The 26748-nt window shown below is 39.6% G+C and overlaps 1 protein-coding gene across 1 annotated transcript in view; it reads left to right on the top strand.

Moving 5' to 3' along the window:
- Positions 1-437: 437 nt before the first annotated feature.
- Positions 438-26748, top strand: part of FAM81B (family with sequence similarity 81 member B) — a gene marked incomplete at its 5' end in the record, with an annotated part of 54647 nt that continues 28336 nt past the window's right edge. Inside the window, 5 exons of the mRNA XM_014454082.2 lie at positions 438-486; positions 923-1020; positions 4329-4393; positions 17158-17401; positions 22637-22755. Coding sequence (XP_014309568.2) covers positions 438-486; positions 923-1020; positions 4329-4393; positions 17158-17401; positions 22637-22755 — 575 coding nt within the window. The remainder of the gene's footprint in view (positions 487-922; positions 1021-4328; positions 4394-17157; positions 17402-22636; positions 22756-26748) is intronic.

Genomic DNA, 26748 nt, shown 5'->3' with positions numbered 1-26748 from the left:
CCTAATGATTACATTATTGACTATTCCTTATGCTGAACTTACACCCCCTGACTATTTTGTAACTACCAATTTTCTTTGTCTACTTTGATGGAAACTATTCTCTTACTAAACTGTGAAGGTGAAGTCAGAAGGAGAGTATGACATATCAGTTTTTAAATGGCCATATCCCACCCAATGAGACAAAGAAGTGAAGGACCCAGTGATTTTTATGACAATGAGCATTAAGGAAGACCCTTCAAGTTCCTAAATTTCAGAAATTTACCAACTTTACGTGTGAGGGCCAACCCCATTGACATCACAGATTCTTCCTGCAGTCACAATGCTGCTGAGCCACCCTGGAAAATACTCCAGAAATAGAAAGACTTTAGTCAGGATTCAATCAATATTCCTTAGTACTCTGGCTTTCAAAGAAAGAAAATTTTTTAAAGTCTCAAAGTATCAAATCAATAAAAAATAAAGCCAGGAAATCAAGCACCATGAGTTCAAGTATTTATCTCATGGATTACTCAAGGTCTCTGAATTTCTCATACTTTACTATCTGACTTATATTTCATGTTATACATAAACAAGGTAATAAATCCCAAAGAAAACCATTGGATGGTTTGGGCACAATAGGGTGAGAAATCATTCCATACTATTTTAGAACAGTTTGATCTAAATGAGTGCATTTCAGCCAAGTTTTCTAAATGTATAATGGAAGTACCTGAGATGATAAGCTCTTCTAGCTGATTATAGGTGTGATTGGAGGGTCTTGGGATGGGGCAAATGGGGTAGGTAAGCAGGAAAGAGGGGAGTATAAACCAAATTGGAAGGCTCCCTTTAACCATTGCCATATGTACAATTATACAATTTTTAAAAAATCACCACTGCAGAAATTCATGTGCCATAGTTCCTGATCTGATTCAGAATTCTGGTTGCCTAGATACAGATATAAACAAAAGTGTCTCCCCGACTGCAGAGGAACAGCCAGATGAACCTGATGGCCCCTTGCCTGGCTCAACCAGTGACCAGAAAAACAAAGTAAGTACTTTTAGCTATTCTTATTAAAGACAGAATATTTTGTTCAGCTTCTTTAAAGCTCAGCATTGTTTAGAGACTTCTAAGGAATCCTGGAAAAGTTGTTTTTATTTTCACTCTACCCACATTTCCTGTTGGGTTTGTTTTTTTCTGCTTTGACAAAGTGTCTAATGGCAACACACGCTGAAAAAGCAAAAGAGGCTCAATTTTCGAATACATTCATTGGGCTGACATTTACTATGTATGCTAAAAATTAACAAAATTGATTATTTTTTAGTAAGATACAAAAGAAATTATGATAAAGTCAAGGTAAAGATAATATCTGTAACATGAAAAAGAGATCAGCTAAATGGAATGTTTCTTTTACTGGTATTTGTCATAGCTTCCCCATTAATGAAAATGAACATTCAAAAAAGGAAGTGTTTTCAGACTTTGCTCTTTAATTCCCATGACACCTGATCAGCAGGTGCAGCTTCTTGTGATGGAAAGAGCACTGGAAAGCTAGCACAATGTCAAGCACTGATATTTTGTATCTGGTGGCTGTACCACACACTTGCTGTGTGACTTTCAGCAATGACTTAACCTCTCTGTTTCTTTTTCTGTGAATCGGGCTAATTAAGCCCGTCATTCAAAGAAGTGGGGTTTGAATGGGCCACTATGGTAAAGAGCTTAGCATGTAGGAAGGACTCAGTCAATAGCTGTAATATAATTATTATCATTACCCAAATGATCTTGAATAAGTCCATTACTTCTGATCCTCAGATTCGTCACCTATGAAAATATTCATCTTAAATTCTTTCTGTAATAAAGGATTTCAGTTACTTAAAATAACTTATTCTTTTGATAAAATCACATGACATATGTGAACATATTTTATAGGCAACTAAACCATAAAGAACAACAACATTTTCAAGTATTATTCTGAAACAGATGAAAACTGATGCATGTAAAAATTCCCATAATAAGCATCAAGTTGTTTATGAGAATTTTTATGTAATTACATTCTAGCTTGTAGGAATAGGGATGAAACAGAAACTCCTATATGCAATTAGCAAAGTTATTAAATTTACTGTGTTATATATATGAAAAATTGCACAGAAATAAAGAGGAAATATATATGCCATAATTTTAATGACTTGTGCTCAAAGCAGAATTATAAGTGAAAACATTTTTTTCTGCATCTTTCATTTTTCTATATGCTTAAAAATTTCCTCCTTTATTGGGTTTAACATTTGTTTAAAAGTTTATGACTTGTAGGTGTGTTAAGAGGATGCTACTTATGGTTTTCAAAATAAGACTTAAATTAATAAAATAAAAATAAAACATATGTAGCCAATTGTTTCACTTGAGAAGGAAAAGGGATGACAATAACCCAGTAATTTAGTGTCCTCGGACAAAATAGTCATCATTACTCTCTCATTCCACAAACACTTACAAAGGGCTACTAGGTGCCACACTTATAGGAACCAGCCAGTTGCTGAGGATATACCACAGACCCCTGCAGGCCAGGGGCAGCAGTGGAGAGGTGAGGAGGAAACAGCTGGCATTAGTAAGTGAGGAACCCAGGTCAGCACTGTTCCAGCAGAAAACTGCGGTGAAAACAAGAGCAAGAGCAGGCCAGTCGTGGTCTCTAGGGAGTGAGGGTGGTTTTCACAACATGGACCTGGGCCCTGTGGATCATTATATTCCTTCTGTAGGGAAAGACCAGGCTTCAGAGCAGCAGACGCCATAGGCAATGGGGAGAGGGTCTAAAGCCTGTAGCGGCTCCAGCCTGTTCTGCTTGCCAGGCCCGGTCCGGCCCGGTCAGGAGAGGCTTTCTGTTGTTAGCTTCGTTGGTAATTGACTTTTATTTTTTTATTTTTCTAATTTTAGTTTCACTGGAGGAGCTAGATTTCCGATTAAGTTTCTTAGGCCTTAAATTAAGAAGAAGTGGTAATTCCTTAAGCATTTGCAAAATGAACGATTTCGGTATGTGGGTCTCAACATATTTTGCTCACCATCGCAGTATACAATAACATAAAGCAAGAAAAAATATCCTAGGGGCATATCTTGTTTAAGTTTTAAAATGAGATGGAATTCCACTCTTCTCTCCTATTGAATCTAGTTCAGTGACAGGTTATTAAAATGAAGATAAAAATGTGTCCTGTTCTTAAACTTAAAATAAAAGAGCATTAGAGTTGAAAACAGTTTCATAGCATATGCAAACACAGTAAGTACATTTTGATCCTCTTTCTTCCAACAAATGCTGCAAAATTATGAACTTTAATGCAAATAGAACTTTCTAGAGATGATATTTTTTAAAAATAGATAAGCATTCATATGGTCAACTATGTTTAGTACTAGTAAGTTATGTACATAACTGTGCTCTGACTTTTTAAAATATCTTTCAGATAGGAAAGGAAAGGGAGAGACAGAGAGAAACATCAATGATGAGAGAGAATCATTGATCGGCTGCCTCCTGCACGCCCCACACTGGAGATTGAGCCTGCAACCCCAGGCATGTTCCCTGACTGGGACTCGAACTGTGACCACCTGGTTTCTAGATCAACGCTCAACTACTGAGCCACACTGGCTGGGCAACTGTGCTCTGACTTTTATTTCTCATTGGCTATAATAAACTGGCACCCAGCTTTTTTTTTTTTAATATATTTTATTGATTTTTTACAGAGAGGAAGGGAAAGAGATAGAGAGTTAGAAACATCGATGAGAGAGAAACATCGATCAGCTGCCTCCTGCACACCCCCTCCTGGGGATGTGCCCACAACCAAGGTACATGCCTTTGACCGGAATCGAACCTGGGACCTTTCAGTCCGCAGGCCGACGCTCTATCCACTGAGCCAAACCGGTTTCGGCACCCACCCAGCTTTATTAGAAAACAAAACTACCTTGATAGACTAGTTTTCTAGTGTGGGCTTTTTTTTTCTTTTTTTTTTTTTAGAAAATTAGCTGATTTCCCTTGAAATTCAGCATGTCAGGAATAATTCACTCTGTAAGGACTTCTTTAGTAATGCAGCCAATAATCACAGGATATTTCATTTAAAATTTATCTAAGAATAATCTATGACTTTGACCTTTCCCAAAAGGTTTTCCTATGATAGCAAATCTGTGAAATGCAGCTCCCTGATGTCTTCCCAGAACTTGACTTTAGTTTTAGTCTCCAGCAATACAAAAGGGGCCTGTGTAAGATTAACTGGGCTGATGGTCTATGATCTATAGGTTTTGTTTTGTTTAAAATTTAAAAATTTATGTAAGGATAAGATATATAGGAATTTCCCCGATGGTACATTTTAAAGCCATGACCTTTGTTTTAGGTAAGATTATCTCCAGTCAAAATGTCAACCAAGAACTCTACAGATCTAGTTGAATATGTTGACAAGTAAGTCTGTAAATTATAAATAGTTTTAACTACTTACTGTATTTAATGATTCAGTTAGAGACTAAAGGGGTTGAAAAAGATCTTTAGTTCATCCAAACTAGTCTCTGCTTTTGAAAGAGACTACATTAAACCATCTGAGAAAGACAAGCCTTTCTATCCTATCCCTTTCTGATTGACAAACCAAGCTGATTTTACTGTCTGCTCTTTAATAACCTGCATAGGTTCCCATATATCTATGAATGAAACTAGAGGCCCAGTGCACAAAATGTGTGCATAGGTAGGGTCCCTAGCAGCTGCCAGCTGCCAGCCAGGGCCTTCCTTCCCCGGCTGCCAGCTGCTGTCTGGGGCCTTCCTTCATTCTGCGCCACCCCTTAATGGTCAGTGCACGTCATAGCGAGTGATCAAACTCCCGGTTGAACCCCTGAGGGGACACTTTGCACATTAGGCTTTTATATATATATATAGATAATACAGCATAGGCAATAAGTGACATACTACTACAAGTTCTGACATAGTTCACTATGACTTTACAAATAAATCTTTTAACATTTCATGATCAAAAGTCAGAAAAATTTGAACTATATTAAATTAATCATCAGAAAATTTTGATTGAGCTGTTTATAGTGCCTCACCTGGAGCTCATCCAGGGGAGGCCTACAGAAGAGGGACAACTCTGGGGACGTGGAAACATAACGTGCTATTGATACATGTGCAATGTCCAAAAGATGCTAGAATTCCAGTTTGAAAAGGTGAGATCACAACAGGCAATGCCTATTAATTTTGTTGTTTTCCATTCCATTGGTCAGAGGAGGATTTATTCTTATACACCAGTTAATCTTTGCAGAGAACTTGGGATTTAGTATCGGGCTTTCTGCGATTTTCTGTGTGACCTCAGTCAGTCTCACAATGTCTCTGGGCTTTGGCGCTTTCATTTGCCAAATGAAGAGGTTAGATGAGAAGTTCTCTAGGACCCACTGCAGCTCTTAAATAATTCTGGCTCTAAAAATATACATCAAACAACAGGTGACCTTGAGAAAAGTAAAAGGTCTTCTCTTTTCTGGGCAATCTCTGCTCCCTCTATAAAATGGAGTGAGGTTTTAAGTGGTGGATGATGAGCAGCCTGAGCCCCAGGAGTTTTTTATTCAAGATAAGACCCAGATTTCATTTCCAGGATGTGGATTAGAAAGATGCCTCTACTTTCTGTTTCTCAACTCTGCCCACAATTTCTCACAAATATTATTTTATGTAGTAAAGTAAATGGCTAAGATTTAAGAACATACATTATTTTCCCATGGGACTTAATTTTGAATGGAAAACAAATTCCACCCATAAATTTTTTTTTTCATTTTCTTCAACCGACACTCCTTAAAAATTTTCTTACTATTGAATCAAATAATTTATAAGGTCTCTTCCATCCCAAAGATTCTTTGGTCTTCAAAAATTGGTTATCACCATTTATTCACTTAACAAATATTTATTGAGTATCTACTAAGTGCCAGGCACTATGCTGCACTTGGAGAGCCATCAGTGAACAGAAGAGACAAAGATCCCTGCCCTCACGGAGCTTCTGTTCTGGCAGGAAGAAGGGACACACATTGCAGAAAGTCTGACAAGGGTAGGCCTCATTGAGAAGTTGACATTTGAGTAGGGACCAGATGAGGAAGTTGGCCATGTGGACATCTTAAGGAAGAGCAAAGTTTCTAAGGCAGGAACATTCCTATAGTGTGGCAGAAACATCAATGAGGCGAAGAGGGCTGGAATTAAAAGGAGAGAAGTATAAACTTGAACTATGATGCTAACTTGATAAGGGAACTGAAATTGCTTTGTAATGAGGAGCTGTCTGCGCTGGGCTTTCGCCAATATGTACCTCAGGTATTCCCTCAGTAGTACGTTTTGGGAAGATGAAGGTCTGGCTGACATCCAAAGAATGGCATTTAAAATTTAGATACATAAAACTATCAGTAAGTCAAATGGGCAAAATAATCCATGATTAATGATTTCTCTTTGTGGTAGAATATGGCATTCAGGGTCTGGAAAGTATTCATCGTCAAGGTCTTCTTCTTAGTACCATGGCAGATATTTTATTAGACCGTGATGTATAGCTTTTGTTGCTACATGATGGAGATGGATATTTCACATTACAGTACACAAGAAAGGAAGACAAAACGCTGTTGTTTGAGCTTTCTATGGGATAAGTCATGTTAGGTTGGAGATCTTTCCGGTTTCGTTTTGCAATATCATATCCTTCTTTGAGAGCAATTAGCTCCCATGTGAGAAAGCTCAAAATAGCCTACACAGCTTATGAAGAAAGGGGTACATGGGGCACTTTGGGTTGTTAGTTTATTATTACTTGGTGGACCCTCTCCCACTGAATAGTTCCATGGCCCCACTGACCACATATATTGTTATAGCTCTTACTCAGGGTTAATCATCTTATTTAATCCTGACAATAGCCCTAGGAGGTGAATAATGCTACTGTTTTAAAGGTGAAGACAAGACATGGGTTCAGAGGAGACAAATATGTGCCCAAGGTCACACAATGATATGGTAGAACCAAGATGATAACCCAGAAATCTATGTCTATGTTACTTCAAAACTTATTTTCTTAATCACTCCTCTATCCACACTCCCTACGAGCTGCACACACACTGTGGGACATGTCACCTCCAACCCTCCTTTGCAGCAGAGATGTGATGCAGTCATGGATTTCTGATCTTCCTCCATGGTTGCCCCTCTGCAGGGTATAGGCAGCCTAGTCTCAGAGCATTTTAGCTGCACCTCAAAGGCACTGATATTAGCCACACTGCTGTCCTTTATTCTTCTCTCTCTCTCGCATCTCCTCACTGACCCCATCTGTGAAGGGCAAGAATCTGGCTGTGGGAGGGCATGGCTGCAGGAACAAGCCATTACTCACAACACCTTCCCCCAATCAGTCAGGGCAGGTGCTGCCCAGGTGAAGCTCAGTCTCCCTCTCTGGACTCTTGCCACAGCTAAGAGCTTCTGCTCAATGTGAGAACTCTGCCGTGTCAGGCTGCGGCCAGCCTCGGTTCCCTAGAGCAGAGAGGATCCTTAGGACTCTAATGAGACATGTGGGCCAAGCAGAGGGTGAAAATTAAACAATGCTGGGAGCAAGTTACATATTAAAAATCAGAGTAATAAATACCTCTTATATCTGAGAAAAATGCAAATATAAAGGGAAGATCTACTAATTGGTCTAAACAAAGCTGCTGTGATATAGGAGAGTCAAAGAGGCAGGTTACAATGTTTCCCAGTTGAGTTACTGATCATTTCTAAGCCTTGGTTTTTACCTAAATTGAAAAACTTTCACTTACGCCACAAGTTAGTTGTGGGGATACAAAGAAATAGTGTTTATGACAGTGAAATATTGACTAGAAGCATTATATAGAAAAAAGAGAGTGCAATAATACATTCCTTATATTTCCTCTGGAACTCCCCTCAATTCGTGTACCATCTGTATTCGTTTCCTAGGGCTGCCTAAACACAGTGCCACACCTGGGTGGCTTAAAACAACGGAAACTTATCGCCTCACCATTCTGGAGGCTAGAAGCCCAACAAGGTGTCAGCAGGGTTGGTTCTTCTGAGGGACCTAGGGGGAGTCTGTTCCAGCCTCTGTCCTAGCTTCTGGTGACAGCTGGCAACCCCCAGCATTCCTTGGCTTGTGGATGCATCACTCCAACCTCTGCCTCTGTCTTCACATAGTGTTCTTCCCATGGGTCCCTGTCTTCACATGGCCATTCTTATAAGAACATTGGTCATTTTGCATTAGGGGCCCATGCTACTCCAGTATGACCTTATCTTAACTAATAGTATCTGCAACAACCCTATTTCCAAATTACGTCACATTCTGAGGCATTAGGACTTCGACATATCTTGTTGGGATGGGGGGAGGGGAATTCAGCCCATAACACCAAATAATAATCTATAATAGTAAAAGCATAATATGCTAATTAGACCAGACAGCCGAACAGCAGAACGACCATCCAGACGACCTTCCGGATGAAGCCGGGGCTGTGAGGGCCGAGCGCCTTGCACGAATTTTGTGCGTTGGGCCTCTAGTTACTAATAACTATAATAAGAACGCATGTCTATAAAACTTGTAGACATTACAAAGCACTTATATAAATTGATTCCCTGGGCCAACTGGGTAGGGCAGGAGTCATTATCTCCATAGGACAGACAAGGTGCTCTCCTCTGGGAAACCTAAAAGAGGTTCCAGGTACTCAGTGGCAGAAGCAGAACTTGAATCCAGGTCTTCTGACTCCAACTACAGTGTTCTTTGCCCTACAGACTCACATAAATAACACACACCCTCCACAAGAGCAAGATAATATGGGAAAGTGTCTCAAGAGTGCTACAAAATGCCATAGGAACTCCAAAAGTCACCAAAACAATTTGCTGCTGCCGTTCACATTCATTTCACCTGTAAGTGAAACCCAGATGTCCACGTGCCCTCAGTCACACAGGACTCTGGAACATGTGCCAACCTGCTTGCCTCCATAAGAAAGCAAATCACAACAGGTACATCATTAATTCTGTAATTTTTATCCTTTAAATGCACTGAACAAGAGGAGTTAGCCTCATACAACTTTTCTCCATAAAACACCCCAATCAGTCTCCTTATCCAGTCTCCTCCTGGCCTGGCCACAGTTTGGAGTCCTCTCCTTCCCAAGCCCTTCCATGCAAATCCCGGTCCTGGCCTAACCCTACCGGCCTTGGTCTACTTCCCCCCGGACTTCAGCCACAGAAACACGAACTGCCTCCCTCACCTCCCTAGAGCATTCAGCCCTCTGTAAAACTAAGCAATGGAGGCTGCTGTAGCCACCAAAATCCATCTGCCAGGGGGCTATAAATAAGCAATGGAGAAACTTTATAAAATTTATTTTCAATTTCATTGCTACATACACACACACACTTAAATTATTTGTGTAAGGCATCAAAATGTTCTGTAAAATTTCACTATATATATATGTATATATGTATACATATACACATACACACAGGGTGTCTCAAAAAATGTATACACACTTTGAATAATTATTCATTTCAATGGGATAAATCTGAAAAGAAAGAAACATCAAGTGAGCTATCAGCTGTTAAGTGTGTATACATTTTGGGGAACACTCTCTAGATAGATAGCTAGATAGATCAGTGGTCGGCAAACTGCGGCTCGTGAGCCACACGTGGCTCTTTGGCCCCTTGAGTGTGGCTCTTCCACAAAATACTGACTTCTGCGCATGGGCCACGAAGTTTCAATGGCACTGTACATGCGCGCCTGCACGTGGTATTTTGTGGAAGAGCCACACTCAAGGGGCCAAAGAGCCGCGTGTGGCTCGCGAGCCGCAGTTTGCCGACCACTGAGATAGATGATAGGAAAATGATAGATGATAGATCGATAGATGATAGATAGATAGATAGATAGATAGATAGATAGATAGATAGATAGAGATTTATACTATATAGACTTTATATATGGCAGGACTCTGCACTGCTCATGTAACTAATCATATATTAGATCTCACAAAAATGAAAATTTTCATAAGTTATTATGCCCTTTTGTGCTCTGGAAAAGGGGTTAAATTGTCAAATTTTTGTATTTTGAGAATTACGGGTTGCCAAAATGGTTCTCAGAATCGTCTAAGTAAATTTAGTTCTCTATTTGCAAGAACAGAACAGGCAGAGAAGTGAGAGGCTATATGCACCGGCGCATCTGCCAGCAACAGCACAGCTCGTGCAAGTCACACCGAGCTGCAGAGAAACAGAATTCAGAGTTTGTGGAAAATCTGTGCAGATTCAGTTGCCAGCTGCATCATCAATGATTTATGTAATTCCCAAATCTCTCTCTGAAAGTCCCCCAGGAATTCTTCCTCCTGTGGTTAGTAACTCCATCTGGACTCGTCTGGAATATTCAGTTAAGTTTCCTTTCACAGTTAAAGTTACATATAATTCCCACTGATGTAGCACATATATGAAGGAATGAAGCAGTGAGTGGTTTTTATTTGGGAAAGAATCACGGTGGCCACATTGTGGGGCAGCAAAAGGCCTCAGTTTTAACCTTTGGGTGATCTGATGATTTGGACAATGGTATCATTGGGAATCTCTCTGAGAAAACTGAGACTTCACACGTGTGTGCTTCCAGTTGTTGATTTAGAAAAACAGACTGGAAAACAACATTCTCTTTTCTTCTGGTAAATGGAAATAGGGGGAAATACCAGGTGTACTGGTTAATAATGCTGATTTTTTTCAATAGATGGAGTTACACATATGTTGATATATATGCGATTTGATATGTATGCTAGTTTGTTGTATTGACAGCAAGCTTCAAAACTTCATATGTCAAATTTGCTGAAGGTGTTAACATCATAGATATTTTTACGCTTAATAATGTCGAATTTTGTGCCCAAAAAAAAGCATTTGTGGGAAGTTTTAATTCATTACTTTATTTTGAAGAAAAAGTTATCGTATACTTCAGGAAGCTTATGGTGAACATGCTCCATCTCAAGATACTTGTGAACGCTGGTTTAAATGCTTTAAAAGTGATGATTTCTATGTGAAAGACAGAGAACGTCCAGGTCAACCAAAAAAATTTGAAGACCAACCATTACAAGCATTATTGGATGAAGATGCGTGTCAAACTCAAAAACAACTTGCAGAAAGATTAAATGTTGCTCAGCAAACAATTTCCAATCATTTACAAGCAATGGGAAATATTTTAAAGGAAGGAAAATGGGTGCCATGTCAACTGAACGAAAGACAAATGGAAAACCGAAAAGTCATCACTAAAATGTTGCTTCACCAGCACAAAAGAAAGTCTTTTTTGCATCGAATTGTGACTGGTGATGAAAAGTGGGTTTATTTTGAGAATCCCAAATGCACAAAATCATGGGTTGATCCAGGTCAACCATCAACATCGACTGCAAGGCCAAATCCCTTCAGAAAGAAGACAATGCTCTGCGTTTGGTGGGATCATGAAGGTGTGGTGTATTATGAGCTTCTAAAACCAGGTGAAACTGTTAATACTGATCGCTACCAACAACAAATAATTAATTTGAACCACGCTTTGATCGTGAAACGACCAGAATGTGCCAGAAGACACGGCAAAGTAATTTTGCTTCATGATGATGCACCATCACACACTTCAAAACCAGTTAAAGACAAGTTAAAAGATCTTGCCTGGGAAGTATTAATCCACCCGCCGTATTCACCAGACCTTGCTCCTTCAGATTACCACTTGTTCTGATTGATGGCACATGCACTTTCTGAGCAGCACTTCAAAACGTACGAAGAAGTGGAAAATTGGGTCTCTGAATGGTTTGCCTCAAAACAAGAAAAGTTCTATTGGGACGGTATCCACAAATTACCTAAAGATGGAGGAAATGTGTAGCTAGCGATGGACATTACTTTGAATAAACCACTTTTTATGTTTCTCTTGACATAATCATGTTTTCTTTGATTACAAAATCTGCCATTATTAACCGATACACCTGGAATAAGCTCTGTAGGAATCATGTAGATAGAACTAAACAGAGCATCATTAGATGCTTCATTAAGCAACAATAGTAAGTGGTAATAACGCTACAACTAATAGTAAATCTTAGGTATAAAAAGAAATTTCAGAAAGAAACACCCTCCACTTAAATAAGATAACTTTATAATACAAATGTTTAGGAAAAGAAATAACCACAGTCCAGAATTTATATGTCACTTAATGTCCTCATGGTTGCAGGCAAATACATTTACATAGCACTCGGTGTGCCCTCCTTAGCAGCTGCCTTCAGGGTGCCCAACAGCAACAACATTGAACCAACATGACAGGCAGGACCTCAGACTGGCATGCCTTCTTCACTGACCCTTCTGCTGCCTTAGGTCTCCTTCCTTATCTCTTTCTAGTACAATCTTGATGCCAGCCAACAGCACACTGGAACAGTGAGTGCACATGGGTCCCTCATAACCCTGGACAGCAGAGCAGCTGTGTGGCACATGCTTCTCACATGTCATCTCAGAATTTACAACTATACAATGAAGTAGGCCCTGTTGGCCCTGGTTTAAGATGAAGTAACTGAAACACTTGGTTGGTAAGTGGTAGAACCTATATTCTACCCTCAGTCTACCTTGCCTTCCAACATGCCAGGCTGCCTCTGAATCCTATATAATAAAAGGGTAATATGCAAATTGATCCTAATGGCTGAACGACTGGGAATGACCACCATTGATCATTCCGATGATGCACACTGACCACCAGGGGGCAGATGCTCAACATAGGAGCTGCCTTGATGTCAGTGCACTTCCACAGGGGGAGCGCTGCTCAGCCAGAAGCCGGCTCATAGCTGGCTAGCTCAGCGGCGGTGGTGGGAGCCTCCTCATGGCAGCGCTAAGGATGTCTGACTAACAGCTTAGTCAGACATCCCCCGAGAGCTCCCAGGCTGCCAGAGGGATGTCTGACTGTCAGCTTAGGCACAATCCCCCAGGGAGCAGGCCTAAGCCAGCAGGTGGACATCCCCCAAGGGGTCCTGGACTGTGAGAGGGTGCAGGCCAGGCTGAGGGACCTCCTGAGTGCATGAATTTTCATGCACCAGGCCTTTAGTATCTATATAACTTGAGAGCTCATATTCCATATTTCACACTTCAGCAGTTTACTATATACCCTGCCTTTTACTATTCACTGATTCACACAACGACCAGTCTTACACCAGTGCTGTTCAGTCTTTAGAATACATTAGAATCACCTAAAAACTTGTTTATTTTTTAAATCTTCACTTGAGGATATGTTTTTATTGATTTTTAGAAGGGGGGAGGGAGGGAGAGAGAGAAATATCAATTTGAGAGAGAAACATCAATTGGTTGCCTCCCACATGTGCCCAACCAGGGATTGAACCAGCAACCTTTTGGTGTATGGGACAATACTCCAACCATTGGAGCCACCTGGCCAGGGCACATAACCCCAGACAGCAGAGCAGTAAGTGCTTATTTAAAATACATATTCTTGCTCTCCCCTTCACACTCACAAGATTATGATTTAGTAGGTCTATGGAGGAGCCAATGAATCTGCATTTTACGAGCATCCCTCCCTTCCCATAATATTAATTCAAGTTTCTTTATAAGAAACACTGAATTAGACTAATTTCCTTGAGGGATGAAACTACTGTATATTGTGTATGGACTAGAGTAGACATTTAGTAAATTCTGACTGATATATTTCTATTGCAACTAAAATTGTTATTGGTAGGTTATTCGATATAGTGTTTTCAGCTGCACATTAAAAAAAAAACCACAGACAAACAAACTCCAACCAAAATGGCTTACATGTAATGACATTGATTAGTTCACACACAAAAATCTAGAGTTTGATTAATTTAAAGGTTTAGCAACATCATCAAGAACCCAAGTGTTGTCTATCCTTCTTCCCTGCCATCCTCTTTCCCTCATGACCAAGTGGCTTTCAGAGTTCCAGTTATCCAGCACTGACATGACAACATCCAGCAAAGAGAAGGACAGTTTCCTCCTGTGCGTCTCTTCTTGAAGGCAAAGAAACCTTACCCAGAAGCCCCAAGGCAGGCTTCTCCTGGAGTCTCACTGGCTAGAGTTGCTTCACATACTCCTACCTAAACCAACTGCATCCCAGCCCAGAGCAACAGGACCATCATGATTAGCTTGCCTCCCGCGAAAGACACAGGGGGCAGGAGGATGAAGCAAATCAGGCAGAAGGGAAGGATGACTATCGGCAAGGTAACCTACAGTGTCTGCCACACTGGGAACTCCTCAGAGAAAATCTGAATGAGAGGAATGCAGCATAATTTACAAGTCTCTGTATAGAACTGAAGACTGAAGATCAAATACCCTTTCACTGGAAAATTCAGGCTGCAGATTGTCTAGAGGCAAGAAAGAAGCACTAGCTCAAGAAAAATAATGAGCAAATTTGCAGTCCACCACTAAGCTATGTGTCACCATCAGCCGGGCCCGACATCCTCCTCCCTCTGCCTGTGACTCATGCATCCAGGGCAGCACTGTCAGCACGCTGGGGTTTTTAAGAGAATGGATTTTATCTAGACGAGGCTCCATTTGGTAATTTTCCAGAAGAACATTTTGAGCCAAATCTGATTAATGAAACCCCTTAGCAAAGCCTTCTTCATTGCTCAGATGTGCAAGTGATAGGGAAGAGGAATCTCACCCAGGCAAAGGTATTTTATGCTGTTTAAGAGAGGAAACTGGAATCCTTGAAGCTCTTAGAACCCGTAGCTTTATGAAACCATTTTTCCTCCAATTTTCCAACAACTGAGCCTTAAGAGAACAAACAGCCCAGCTAGAGAAGTAAGGCAGTCAACAAATACTCACTGACCACCTACTATGTGTCAGGCACTCTTTTAGTGTTGTGGAACAAGTCAGAGTGCCTGCCCAAAGGGAGCTTTCATTCTAGTAATGGAGGGAAGAATATAAACACAAATAAGTAAAGAAGGTAAGTTTGGGTAATGACAAATGCTATGAAGAGGATGAAATGGGATATTATGATAGAAACTGACTGAGGGGAAGGCTTGTCTCAGGAGAGGCCATTGGAGGTGAGACCTATACAATGGGGAGGCAGCCAGGAGTGACTGCAGAGAAAAGCCTTCCAAGCAGAAGAAACAGCAGGTGCCAAAGCTTTGAGCTTGGAACTAGCTTGTTGTGTGAGGAACAGAAAGAGGGCCTGAGTGGTGGAATGAATGGGAATGGAGGCAATAGTGGGAGGAGATGAGGTTGGAAAGACAGGCAAAGATTATATTCTCAGAGAATGGGTGAGCCACCAGAGGGTTTTACGTAGGCAAGTGCTGTCATCTGCACTTTAAGAAAGACCCCTTTCGCTGATGTGTGGAGGATGCAGTCTTTGTTAGGAGGGAAAGTAGAGGAGATAATAGCGGCCAAGACCAAGAAAAGAAGAAGTAAAGAAAGAGTGGATATGGAACCTGGGGACACGTCTGTCTGTCATTCTGCTAACACTCTATTAGGTCACATGAGTACTGTTAATCAAATTATGTCCCCTGCTGCTGATGATTATCTCCTAGAAAGATAGGAACATATGAGACGTAAGGTTAACTCTTCTAGGACCTCTGAGGTTTGAAGAGGGAGGGAAAATGGGAGACAGTGGTCATGCAAGTTCAGCAATTTGGTCAGGACCAGGGCGAACCCAGGAACTTAAACTCCCGAGGAGCTGGAACCCACTTCCTTTCTTCCTGTGCTCTGCCTCACCAGCTGTCATGTTGTTCAGGGGCAGATTCACTTTGCTGACTTGTTCACTCTAGATCTCAGCTCTCGCTTGCTGAGAGCTTTGATTTTTCCTGGGGAGCTGGAGCTAAGAGGATCCCCCAAGAACCAACCAGGGCTGAGCAAAGGTGCACTGTGGCTGCCACAGGTAGACCTGACCATGGCGGACAGCAGCATTTTCCATGGGCCCCAAGTTTGTCCTGTGAGCCCCACAGGACCCCATCACTTCTCAGGCCCTAGACCCTTACCTCAGAACGACTCCAGATTTGCTTTCTAGCAACATTGTACTGATGGCAATGGGAGAACGGGGTACAGGGAAAGGAACAGCTAGAGACAGAAGCCATTTACATGGTGGTGACAGTGTTGGTTTTAAATGTCCACAAATCCATTTTTTAAAAGGTTAAGACCAATTCTACCACTGCCCTCACCCAAGAGTGCAGGTTGAACTTAGTGACCTGCTTCTAAGGAACACACCAAAGCAAAAATGGAGGTGTATGATTTCAGAGACTAGGTCACAAAACTAAGCAAAGTAAATTAAAGAAAAAGACACAACAAAAGTAGCTAGTCCTTCAAGAAGTTTATCTGTGAAAGGAAGGAGTAACACGCTAATGCCAATGGGGGCTATCAGGATCTTCTGCTCTTTACCTTATTACTAAACTAGTGCCCTGGTGCACGGATTTGTGCACATTGAAAGGAAATTAATTAGAAGGTGGCCGGCGGGGCAGGACTTGGCAAGACGGGCCAGACAGGCCCTGGAGCCAATGTCCCATGGTCCCTCCCTGGCCAGCTGCACCTGGGGTGGCTCTGTGGCTCGAGGGCATCTGCAGAGTGAGCAGGGTCCCTCTGGCAGATGGGGTCCCTCGGCCTGTCCTGCATGAATTGGACCGAAACCTGTTCTCTGACATCCCCCAAGGGGTCCCGGATTAAGAGAAGGTGGTTCTCAGGTGATGCACCCCGGAATCAGGCTCCCTCCTCTGGTTCCGGGGTACATCACCCAAGAACCGCCACTGCCAAGTCACCCCAGCTTGGCAACTCCTGTGTTGAGTGTCTGCCCCCTGGTGGTTAGTGCGTATCATAGCTACTGGTCAGATGGTCACTTAGCCTTATATATAGATAGATAGATAGATAGATAGATAGATAGCCCTAGCTTTTGTCTTTTCCTTTTACTCTTCGTTGAACTTCTGACTCATGTGTTAATCTTTGCCTTTGAGCTCTCATTTCTTACAGCTATAAGGAAGCAGCCCTGCTCACAATACAGAATTAGAATAATAGGTAAGATATAGAACAATTCCTACTTAAAACATGAAAAATGCATGCTACAAGATCAAGGAGTAGGTCAGAACTGCTTCTTAAATGAGATATAAACCAAGATTCTACCCATGCAGGTGCTCAAGTCCTACCAGATTTCTCAGAGGTGAGAAAATACAGAAGTGAGGATACAGAGTACTAGTGCTGGCTCCTCCAAGTTCATTCTTGTAACGGCCCTGGTGTTGTTTCCCTTTCCTGACCAGGGGTCATTCTTTCCTTCCTGTCATTCCAAACACCCAGAGAAGTCAGATAGAAGACAAGCTGCACAGCCAGGAGCGCACCATAGCTTTCCTCCTTCAGCAAGCTTTCCGCATCAAAGAGGACATCTCTGCTTGTCTTCAGGGGACCCAAGGCTTTCAAAAAGAGGAGCTGCTTGCCAGGAAGTTACTGGAAAACCATATCCAGACCATCACCAGCATCGTCAAAAATCTCAGCCAAAACATTGAGGTAGCTCTTTATTTCCCATATGTTGGCATCATTGCTTGTCAAAGACTATCAACCACCAATGTCATTTTTCAGCTATAGAAATGAGTTGCTATTTTTAAGTGATTACAATTTAATTACTTCTGAGGAAAACAGTTCAATATTCCAACTGCTCATTTATGCCAAAAAGTAAAAGAAATTATATTCAAAAAAATGTTTGTTGAACATCTATGTGACAACAAATACAACTGTTTTTAACATTATGTCAAATATTGTGCTAAGGTATTTAACTTAGTGTAAATCTCCAAGATTATATTAATGCAATCATTTCAAATAGAGGTTTTTATAGTGTATTGTCAATGCTGGTTCATAGACCCGTTACAATCTCACCCCCCATCTCTCTCTGACCCCATCTCCCACTGCTCTCCCCTTCGCTCTGCCCATATTGCCTCCCTGCTCTTCCTAGAACATACCAAACACTCTGGCTTCGTGGCATTTGCACTTGCTACTTATTCTCTCTGGCTCCATCATCTTCCCCTTGAAATTCCTATGAAATGTTCTTCATTCCCTTCAGGTCCCTGCTCAAATATCTCCTCATCAGAAAGGATTTCTTTGACATGCTATGAAATAGCACCCGTCCCCCGCCCAGTCCCAACAGTCACAATCTCCCTTAAGCCCTTCATTATTTTTATTCATAGCACTTCTTGCAAACTACCACAGTCTATATTTGTTTATTGTTGCTTTTCTCCTTCTAAAATATAATGTCCATGAGGCCAGGGACTTCGTTGTGTCCACTGCTAAATCCCACACCAGGTAATAAGAGTGCTGATAGGTAGTCAGCACTGTAAATATCTCCTGAATAGATGAATGAATGAATGAAGTTTAAGCTACTAAAAGAAAACTAGAGTTTCTGATCAAAAAAGAAAATGCTTGGGTTAAACCATGATAGGCAGGTTTTAACTACAGATATTTCAGCCCTGTTTTTAAAGTGCTGATGGGCTTGACTAATCTGGGGTAGCAACTTCCAGACAAGGGTTTTATAGAATACAATTGAGAAAGCTGGCCAAACTGTGGAATTATCATGAGAACTGGTAACAATTCCCTCCCATATGTCCTTTTATCAGAGCAAATGGACTAAACAAAAATGAGATTGACCCATCAATGACTTCCTTAGGACATTGTATTTAAGACTAAGAATACTGTGTTTATTCATTTACTTTTAATCTACAGGGTGTGGAAAACCCCATAGTGCACTTGAGGAAGTATAGGAATTTTTAAAATCTTAGTGAACTTTTAAAAGGCATTTTATTGGTACTGAGCACATACTGAATTGACCCCAGGGCCTAAAAGTCAATGCCACTTGTAAAATCCCGGGAAGCTGTTCCCAGGCATAATGAAGTGTCATGAAAGTGACAAGAGAAACAGTGCCTTTGAGATTATGAGAAAATCAGGTAAGTATTAATATAAGATCCCAACATAGCAGTCAAAACTTCTTGGTAATTGGAAAGAGAACAGCATTCTCAGAAATATCAAAATGCTTATAGAATATTCTATATTTTGATCTGAGTAGTTGTTACATAGTTGATTATATTCCTCAAAATTATTTGATGAATTATATTCATCAAATTATCTTCATATGTACACTTTGATTTGTACATTTTAATACATATTAACTATACCCCAATAACAAATCTTAGCATTAAGAGAAGAAATGTTCCCAGATCTCTAGAAGTTTTGCTAAGAGCTTCTCTTTCTATAATAATCATTTTAGATTAGCTCTGAAAAAAGACAAAGCCGAAACATTTTCCAAAAATTATGAAATCTCAAAATATTTATAATCCTATTAAAGGTTTGGCATATATAAGAAAAACGAGGAGGAATGGTCTGATTGTGCAGAAAACTGAATTAGAAAATGTTTTAAAGGCTGAAGACAATCTAGTTAAAATATTATGAAGAAGAACCCAGCCTTCATGGATCAGTGATTGAGCGTCGACCTATGAACCAGGTCTGAGTTTGATTCCTGGTCAGGGTACATTCCTAGGTTGTGAGCTCAATCCCCAGTGGGGGGTGTGCAGGAGGCAGCAGATTAATGACTCTCTCATCATTAATGTTTCTACCTCTCTCTCCCTCTTCATTCCTCTCTAAAATCAATAAAAATATGTTTTTAAAATATTATGAAGAAGAAATTATTAGGCCACCGTTAGTAAATAACTATCAAGTGATAAGCATTTTGTAGAAGAATGAATGCTCTTCAAGTATTTTATTTTTTTTAATATATATTTTATTGATTTTTTTACAGAGAGGAAGGGAGAGGGATAGAGAATTAAAAACATCGATGAGAGAGAAACATTGATCAGCTGCCTCCTGCACACTCCCTACTGGGGATGTGCCTGCAAGCAAGGTACATGCCCTTGACCAGAATCGAACCTGGGACCCTTGAGTCCACAGGCTGACGCTCTATCCACTGAGCCAAACCAGTTAGGGCTTCAAGTATTTTAAAAGGATCTAAACTCATTAACTAGATCAGCCTATTTGCAAATTGGCCATCAAGATAGATCTAAGAATGAATGGAAAAATTTTATAATTAACCATAATTGCAACAGTTAAGTTGCTTGTTCCTTTTTAAAATCAAGTTACTTTTTTAACCTGCCAGCTAATTATGTTTTAAAATGAACTTATTTTAAGTTTTTTAATTAATTTAAAAGTTTTAACTCAAGAAAAGAATTTTATGTGTAACATTGCCTTATTGTGTTTTTCCCCAACTTACAAAGTAATACTTGTTCATTGTAATTATTTTGAAAGTTTAACAGAAAAAAATTTAAAACCTGGGAAAAAATTCTCATAATTCCAGCAACAAATTGTAATCTCTACACTCAGATGTATCTCCCTCTAGTCCTTTCAGACATTTCATTCGGGAAGCTGAGAATACTTTTGTAAGCACAATCTTGAATATAAAATTATGTCATAAACTCTTTTATATGTCATTAAAAGCTCTTTGCATGCCACATACACCACAACTAGCCTAATTATTCTCCTAATGTTGAAATATCTTTGTGCATAGATATGTGTCGGCATTTGGATTATTTCTATACTACATATTCTTAGAAATAGAATTATCAAGGGATGAACACTGTGAAAACTTTTGATGCATTTTTCTAAGTTGGTTTCCAGAAAGTTTATCATTATTTATACTTCCATTAGCATTAATGCTTCACTGTGCTGATGCCAACATTGAGATTTATTGTTTCAATCTTTGCTAATATGATGGGACAGAAATGAGATTTTTTTTCATTTCTTAAAAGTGACATAATTATTTGCATTTTCTCTGTTGATTTATTTGGGGGAGAAGTTAGTGCTTTTTTATTCTTATTGACTTGATGTGCTTTTTTATTAATTAAGAATAATAACCAGTGGTGCATTGGTAAGTGTTTAACAATCAGCAATCAATTTTTTTCTGGGTGATAAAAATATGATTTGCAGTGTTTGCCTGTTTGCATGGTGTAAATACTCTCACTATGATTGATTTCGAATACCAACAGTATGTTACTGAACACAAAGATGAGAAGAGGTAAATGTGGTTGGCTCTCACAACAGGTGCATGCTGATTGTAGCACAGCACTGAAACCTTCGGCAGTGGCAGTTATGTTTTTCCAGTTGGTTGTTTTTATCTTAATTATATTTATAATGTTCCATAAGCTTTTTATAAACTTAAACATTCCAATATTTGGTTTTGTGGTTGCTCTCATTACTTTTAAAAATAGAAATTTCTTTATTCAAAGATGAAATAATCTCCTCTATTATCTGTCATTTTTATGGTTTAACATTTTATTTATTTATAATCTATTTTTTCTAAAATCTACATTGATGTATGACATAAGGATCTAAATGGATTGTTTTCTGAATAAGTTACCAGAGAGCCAATACCATTTGTGAAATTCCTTCCCCACTGATTTGTGAGTCTCATGTATAGCCTATTTCTTTCTTAAATTTACCAGCGACTTCATTACATTTATCTACTTTGCTATACATATCTCTTTAGCTACACTGATTTACTTATCCTTATTTTATAAAATTTAGTAGGGCAAGTTCCCTTTCATCACTGTTCTCGACCAAAACAAAGCATAACAACACCTACTCTTATGATCTGAATGTTTGTGCCCCCAAATTCATATTTTGAAATCCTAATGTCCAATGTAGTGGTATTAGGAGGTGGGTCTTGGGGACCTGCTTAGGTTATGGGGTGAAATGTTGGTGAGTGGGATCAGTATCCCTATTAGAGAGATGCCACACAGCTCCCTAGGGAGGTGGCAGTCTGCAACCAGAAGAGGGCTCTCACCAGAACCTGGCCATGCTGGCACCCCGATCTTGGACTTCAACCTCAAGAGCTGTGAGAAATACATTTCTGTTTTTATAAGCTACCCCGCTTGTGGTATTTTTAATATGTATAGCAACCCAGACTAAGACATCTACACACATGCAAAAACAAATAAAAACCAAAAAATAAAAAATTCTAGCTAGTGTTTTTGACACTTTTATGTTTTTAATTAAAGCTTTATTTGCTCTCAAATTGTCTTGATCTGCCAGCTTATGATTCTGTATATGGTCTTTGAAATTTCTATAATTTGTTTGCTATAAAATGTCTTCTTTTTCTCAGAAAATTCATAAATATAAGTTTAAATATAGCTCAGGCCTTGGTCATACACAGCAGCTAAACTTAGATGCTTTTCCACACCACAAATTTGTTTTCCAAAGTCCCATACTCTCACTGTTTTCTGACTAAATATAAATTATTTTATATATCCTGACTTTACACTGGAATTTGTTTAAGTGGCATCATTTTATTTTCTATGGGAAAGCAAAATTTTTTCAATTATTAAATTAATATTTATATTATTAGTGCAAACAATTTCAAAAATTCTGTTCTTGGGACCTCCACTTCAGAACATCACGACATATGTAGACATGACTAAGGACAGAGTCTGAGTAACATGTCAATATTTAAACACTGAGAGATTTAACATAAAATCTGGAGTTCTGGCTTAAACACTGTGAAACCATCATTCCCTCCTGGCAACAATCAGCCGGAATCAAGCCGTCGCTGCCTCCCTGTGATAAAGTAGGGATTGCTTCTCTCTGACATTGTTCTGTTACTATCAGCCTAAGTAGGAAATGCATTCAATTGTTTAACCTTTGCTTTAAATGATATTTTCTTATCATGTGTGAAGAGAAATTAATAGGAATTTTGACTCAAACTTACAGATTTTAGAAGACCAAATAAGAGTCCGAGACCAGACGGCCACAGGGACTAATTTTGCAGTACAGGAGCTAAACAGCAGACACCTTCAAGGAGTTGGAGACCTTCGAGGAAGAGTAGCCAGGTGAGAAGCAGCACATTAACTAATTAATGTTTAGCAGTCAGTTCTTGGCCACTGAATTCTCATTCCCAAATAAGTTCCATGTGGTCCCAAACAAGGTACTGTCTTTATATTAAGCTTAACTTAGAGATGATAGTTGTAAAAGTGTGTCATAGAATTTGAAAACCTCATGCTTCCTGTGAGAGCCAAAGTTTCTATAAAAGCACCCTTATACAGAATGTCTAGTTCAATTCTTGTCTTTACAGCCCTCAGTGTCCAAATGCCAACATCCAAAGACAGACCCTCATAACCACATATAAAATCCCCAAAGGTATCAAATTCTCATTAAACATTTAAAATATATAAGAATTACATGTAAAATCTAACGAAAGGCAACTACTGCCAATGCATACAATTTTGAACCTCATGTATGAGATTTCTAAATCAAAAGAACTAATAGTATACATTCAGTAAATACCTTTAGGCATTTACAGTGGCAGGACCACTCTGGTAGAAACATCAAAAATGGCTGACCATGAACACCTTCCCATCTCTACTTCTTCTGCCAGCACCTCTTTCCTCACTCCTGGATTACCCCTACCTCCATCTTGTTAATCACTCTGAAGTGTTAATGACCAAATAAGAATTAGGTGATTAATACCTAAGACAAACTTCTCCATCCAACTCAACAAAAATGTATTAAGCACTTATATGGCAGGCAGTATGATAGGAGTTAGGGATTCAGCAACACAGTCCCCATTCCTATAGCTGTTTACAGTCTACTTGGGAAAACAGAGCCACAAATATAAGTAATGAGGTGAGCACTATAATGAAAACCTGGGTGCTCTGGGAATATCCAAATTAGATTGGGGTGCACGGGAGGCTTCCTGGAGGAGGTGACACTTGAGATGAGTTGTGAATGATTTGGGTAGCGGTCAGCTAGACAAGGAAGGGTGGGAAAGGTACTTCACATAGCAGGTATAATAGGTTCAAAAGAACCAAGGATGACTTATTCTGACATGTTCAAGGGCCTACCTGTGAGAAGGGTATTTTAGTTCTGATATTTTGGGATTTGCATTTAGGAAGAGATGGGAGATTGGGAGATAAAGCTAGAGAAGTGGTTCAGAATTAGATGATGAGGGACCTCATGGGCCGAGCTAAAGAGTTTGAACTTTATGTAGAAGGTTATACATAGCCATGGGAAAATTTTAAGAAAATGGATGGCATAATTTGTAGTGACATTCTAGTGTAACTTAATTGATGGGGTACAGGAAGAAGGAAGCCTATGGCAGCAAAAAAGGGTAAAAAAATGTTAAGGGCCTAAACTAAGCCCCAGCCATGAAAGTTCAGGGCAGGTAACACAACACAGACTTTAGGGAAACAGAATCTACAGGATAATACCTGTAGATGATAGATTGATAGATAGATAGATAGATAGATAGATAGATATACACACAATATGTATACATTATATATACACATTGTATATATACATTATATATATACATACATATATGCATATATCATTAACTATACTATGTATAAATATATTTTACTAAAGGCCCAGTGCATGAACTTGTGCACTTGTGGAATCTGGCCCACCTGCCCCAATCAGGGGCAGGACCAGCCAGGAGGAGGGACCTCAGGCAATTGGCCAGCCGGCCCCACCCCCTGGTCGAACTCCTGGTCAAACTCCCAGTTGAGGGGACAATTTGTATATTAGCCTTTTATTATATAGGATATTTTTTAAATATATTAAATTCCTACTTTATTATATATATTTAATACAGACAAAAGAATTTATCATTTTTAGGTAAGTTATGAAGCAAGATAATAAAACAAACACCAACAAACACTCTATTTAGATGTGCCATGATTTTGCAAAGAAGATAAACGCCAAAAATCTGTTTTGAATGAAACTTGGGATTTGGCTCCATTTGGTGGTGTACTGATGACACTCCAACCATTTATTTCCTTCTGCAAACTATTTACAAATCTCTTATTTTACTCTTGTAAATCCTGTCTTATATACAAGACAAAATAACAAACAGATTTAATTAAAGCCAAGAGAGGAATGAAATAATATCAAGGAGAAGATGTACAACTTTCTTTGCTCATTCTTTTGGGGTTTCTTTTTTTTTAAACAAAAAGTGTGTATATTTGAGGTGTACAACCTGATGATATAATATACTTATCCATCATAAAATAATTACTACAGTCAAGCTAATTAACTTTCTTCTCACATAGTGCCTTTTTTTGTGAACAGAGCCACTGAAATTTACTCTTAGCATATTTCCACTCTTCAATATTAAATTCTAGCGGCCCGGTGCACAAATTCACACACATTGAAAGGAAATTAATTAGAAGAAATATTTTAATATCGCTATTTGCCCTTTCTCTATAATAGAAGTGTCAACCAAATTCACAATCGACAGTGACAGATTGAAACACACGTGTGCAATTGGCGCCAGCGAGAGCTTTACATGTATTGTGCATGCACGAGTCAACTCAGCCTTTTATAGATACAAAAGAAACTTGCTTAATTAGACCTGCTTTCTGATGTAAACTTTTTCCAGCCCAGTGAAGCACCCCAACCTCTTTGTCAGGTAATTGTCAGCAACACAGCAGTAAATATCAACATGAAGCACATTATTATTGTAGATCAGCAGGGAGAACAAAGGGTAAAATATTTAACTGCAGCAGTGTTTGACTATATTCTGCACAGTGAGAAGACCTGAAGTCATTTTTAAGGTCCACCATTTCTTACTTCTTTCAGTCGGGTCAAGTTTCTAAACTTTCTAAATCTCCATTTTCCAGCTAATGAAAAGAAAATAGGATTCCACCGAGTCTCCTACCTACCTACCCAGGACTTCTGTGAGGATCAAATGAGATGAGGCACAGGAAAACGCTTCACAGACATTTGGTTAAAGCAGTGGTCGACAAACTGTGGCTCATGAGCCACATGCGGCTTTTGGCCCCTTGAGTGTGGCTCTTCCACAAAATACCGACTTCTGCGCATGGGCCACAAAGTTTCAATCGCACGTGGTATTTTGTGGAAGAGCCACACTCAAGGGGCCAAAGAGCTGCATGTGGCTTGTGAGCCACAGTTTGACAACCACTGGGTTAAAGTGTAAAGTGTTTCCACCGAGGCTAGTCATCGCTAGGGAGAGGAAGCCAGGTGTTGCTGCTTGACGTCATTACCCAGATGGTCAGACACTTAGCATATTAGCCTTTTATACAGATAGATTATATAGTTATGATGCTGTAGACCAGGGGTCCTCAAACTTTTTAAACAGGGGGCCAATTCACTGTCCCTCAGATCATTGGAGAGCCAGACTATAGTTTAAAAAAAAAAACTATGAACAAATTCCTATGCACACTGCACATATCTTATTTTGAGGTAAAAAAACAAAACGGGAACAAATACAATATTTGTATTTGCATGTGGCCCGAGGGCCGTAGTTTGAGGACCCCTGCTGTAGACTATAGGTCTCTAGACTGATTCACCCTTAACTGAAACTTTGTACACTTTGACCACATCTTCCCATTTTTCCCACCTTTCATCCCTGATAACCACGTTCCACTCTGTGCCTCTGTGTATTTGACTTCTTTAGATTTCACACATAAGTGAGATCATGGAGTTTTTGTCTTTCCGTATCTAGCATATTTTACTCATAATGCCCTTCAGGTCAATACATGCTTCAACTGCTAATATCTCCTTCTTTTTTGAGACTGAAAATATTCGTGTGTGTGTGTGTGTGTGTGTGTGTGTGTGACAATTTCTTTCCATTCATCCATCATCAGACACTTAGACTGTCTCCATAGCTTGGCTATTGTGAATATTGCTACAATGAACATGAAAGTACAGATATGTCTTCCAGGTATTGAATACATTTCCTTTGGGGATATATTCAAAAGAGGGATTGCTAGGTGTTATCTATTTTTAGTTTTTTTGAGGAACCTACATACTGTTTTCTATAATGGCTGTCCCAATTTATGTTCCTGCCCACAGTGTAT

This window comes from Myotis lucifugus, unplaced genomic scaffold (genome assembly GCF_000147115.1).
Source record: "Myotis lucifugus unplaced genomic scaffold, Myoluc2.0 scaffold_0, whole genome shotgun sequence".
Lineage (NCBI taxonomy): Eukaryota > Metazoa > Chordata > Mammalia > Chiroptera > Vespertilionidae > Myotis > Myotis lucifugus.
The sequence above is the reverse complement of the archived record's forward strand: the minus strand, read 5'-3'. Positions and strand labels throughout refer to the sequence as shown.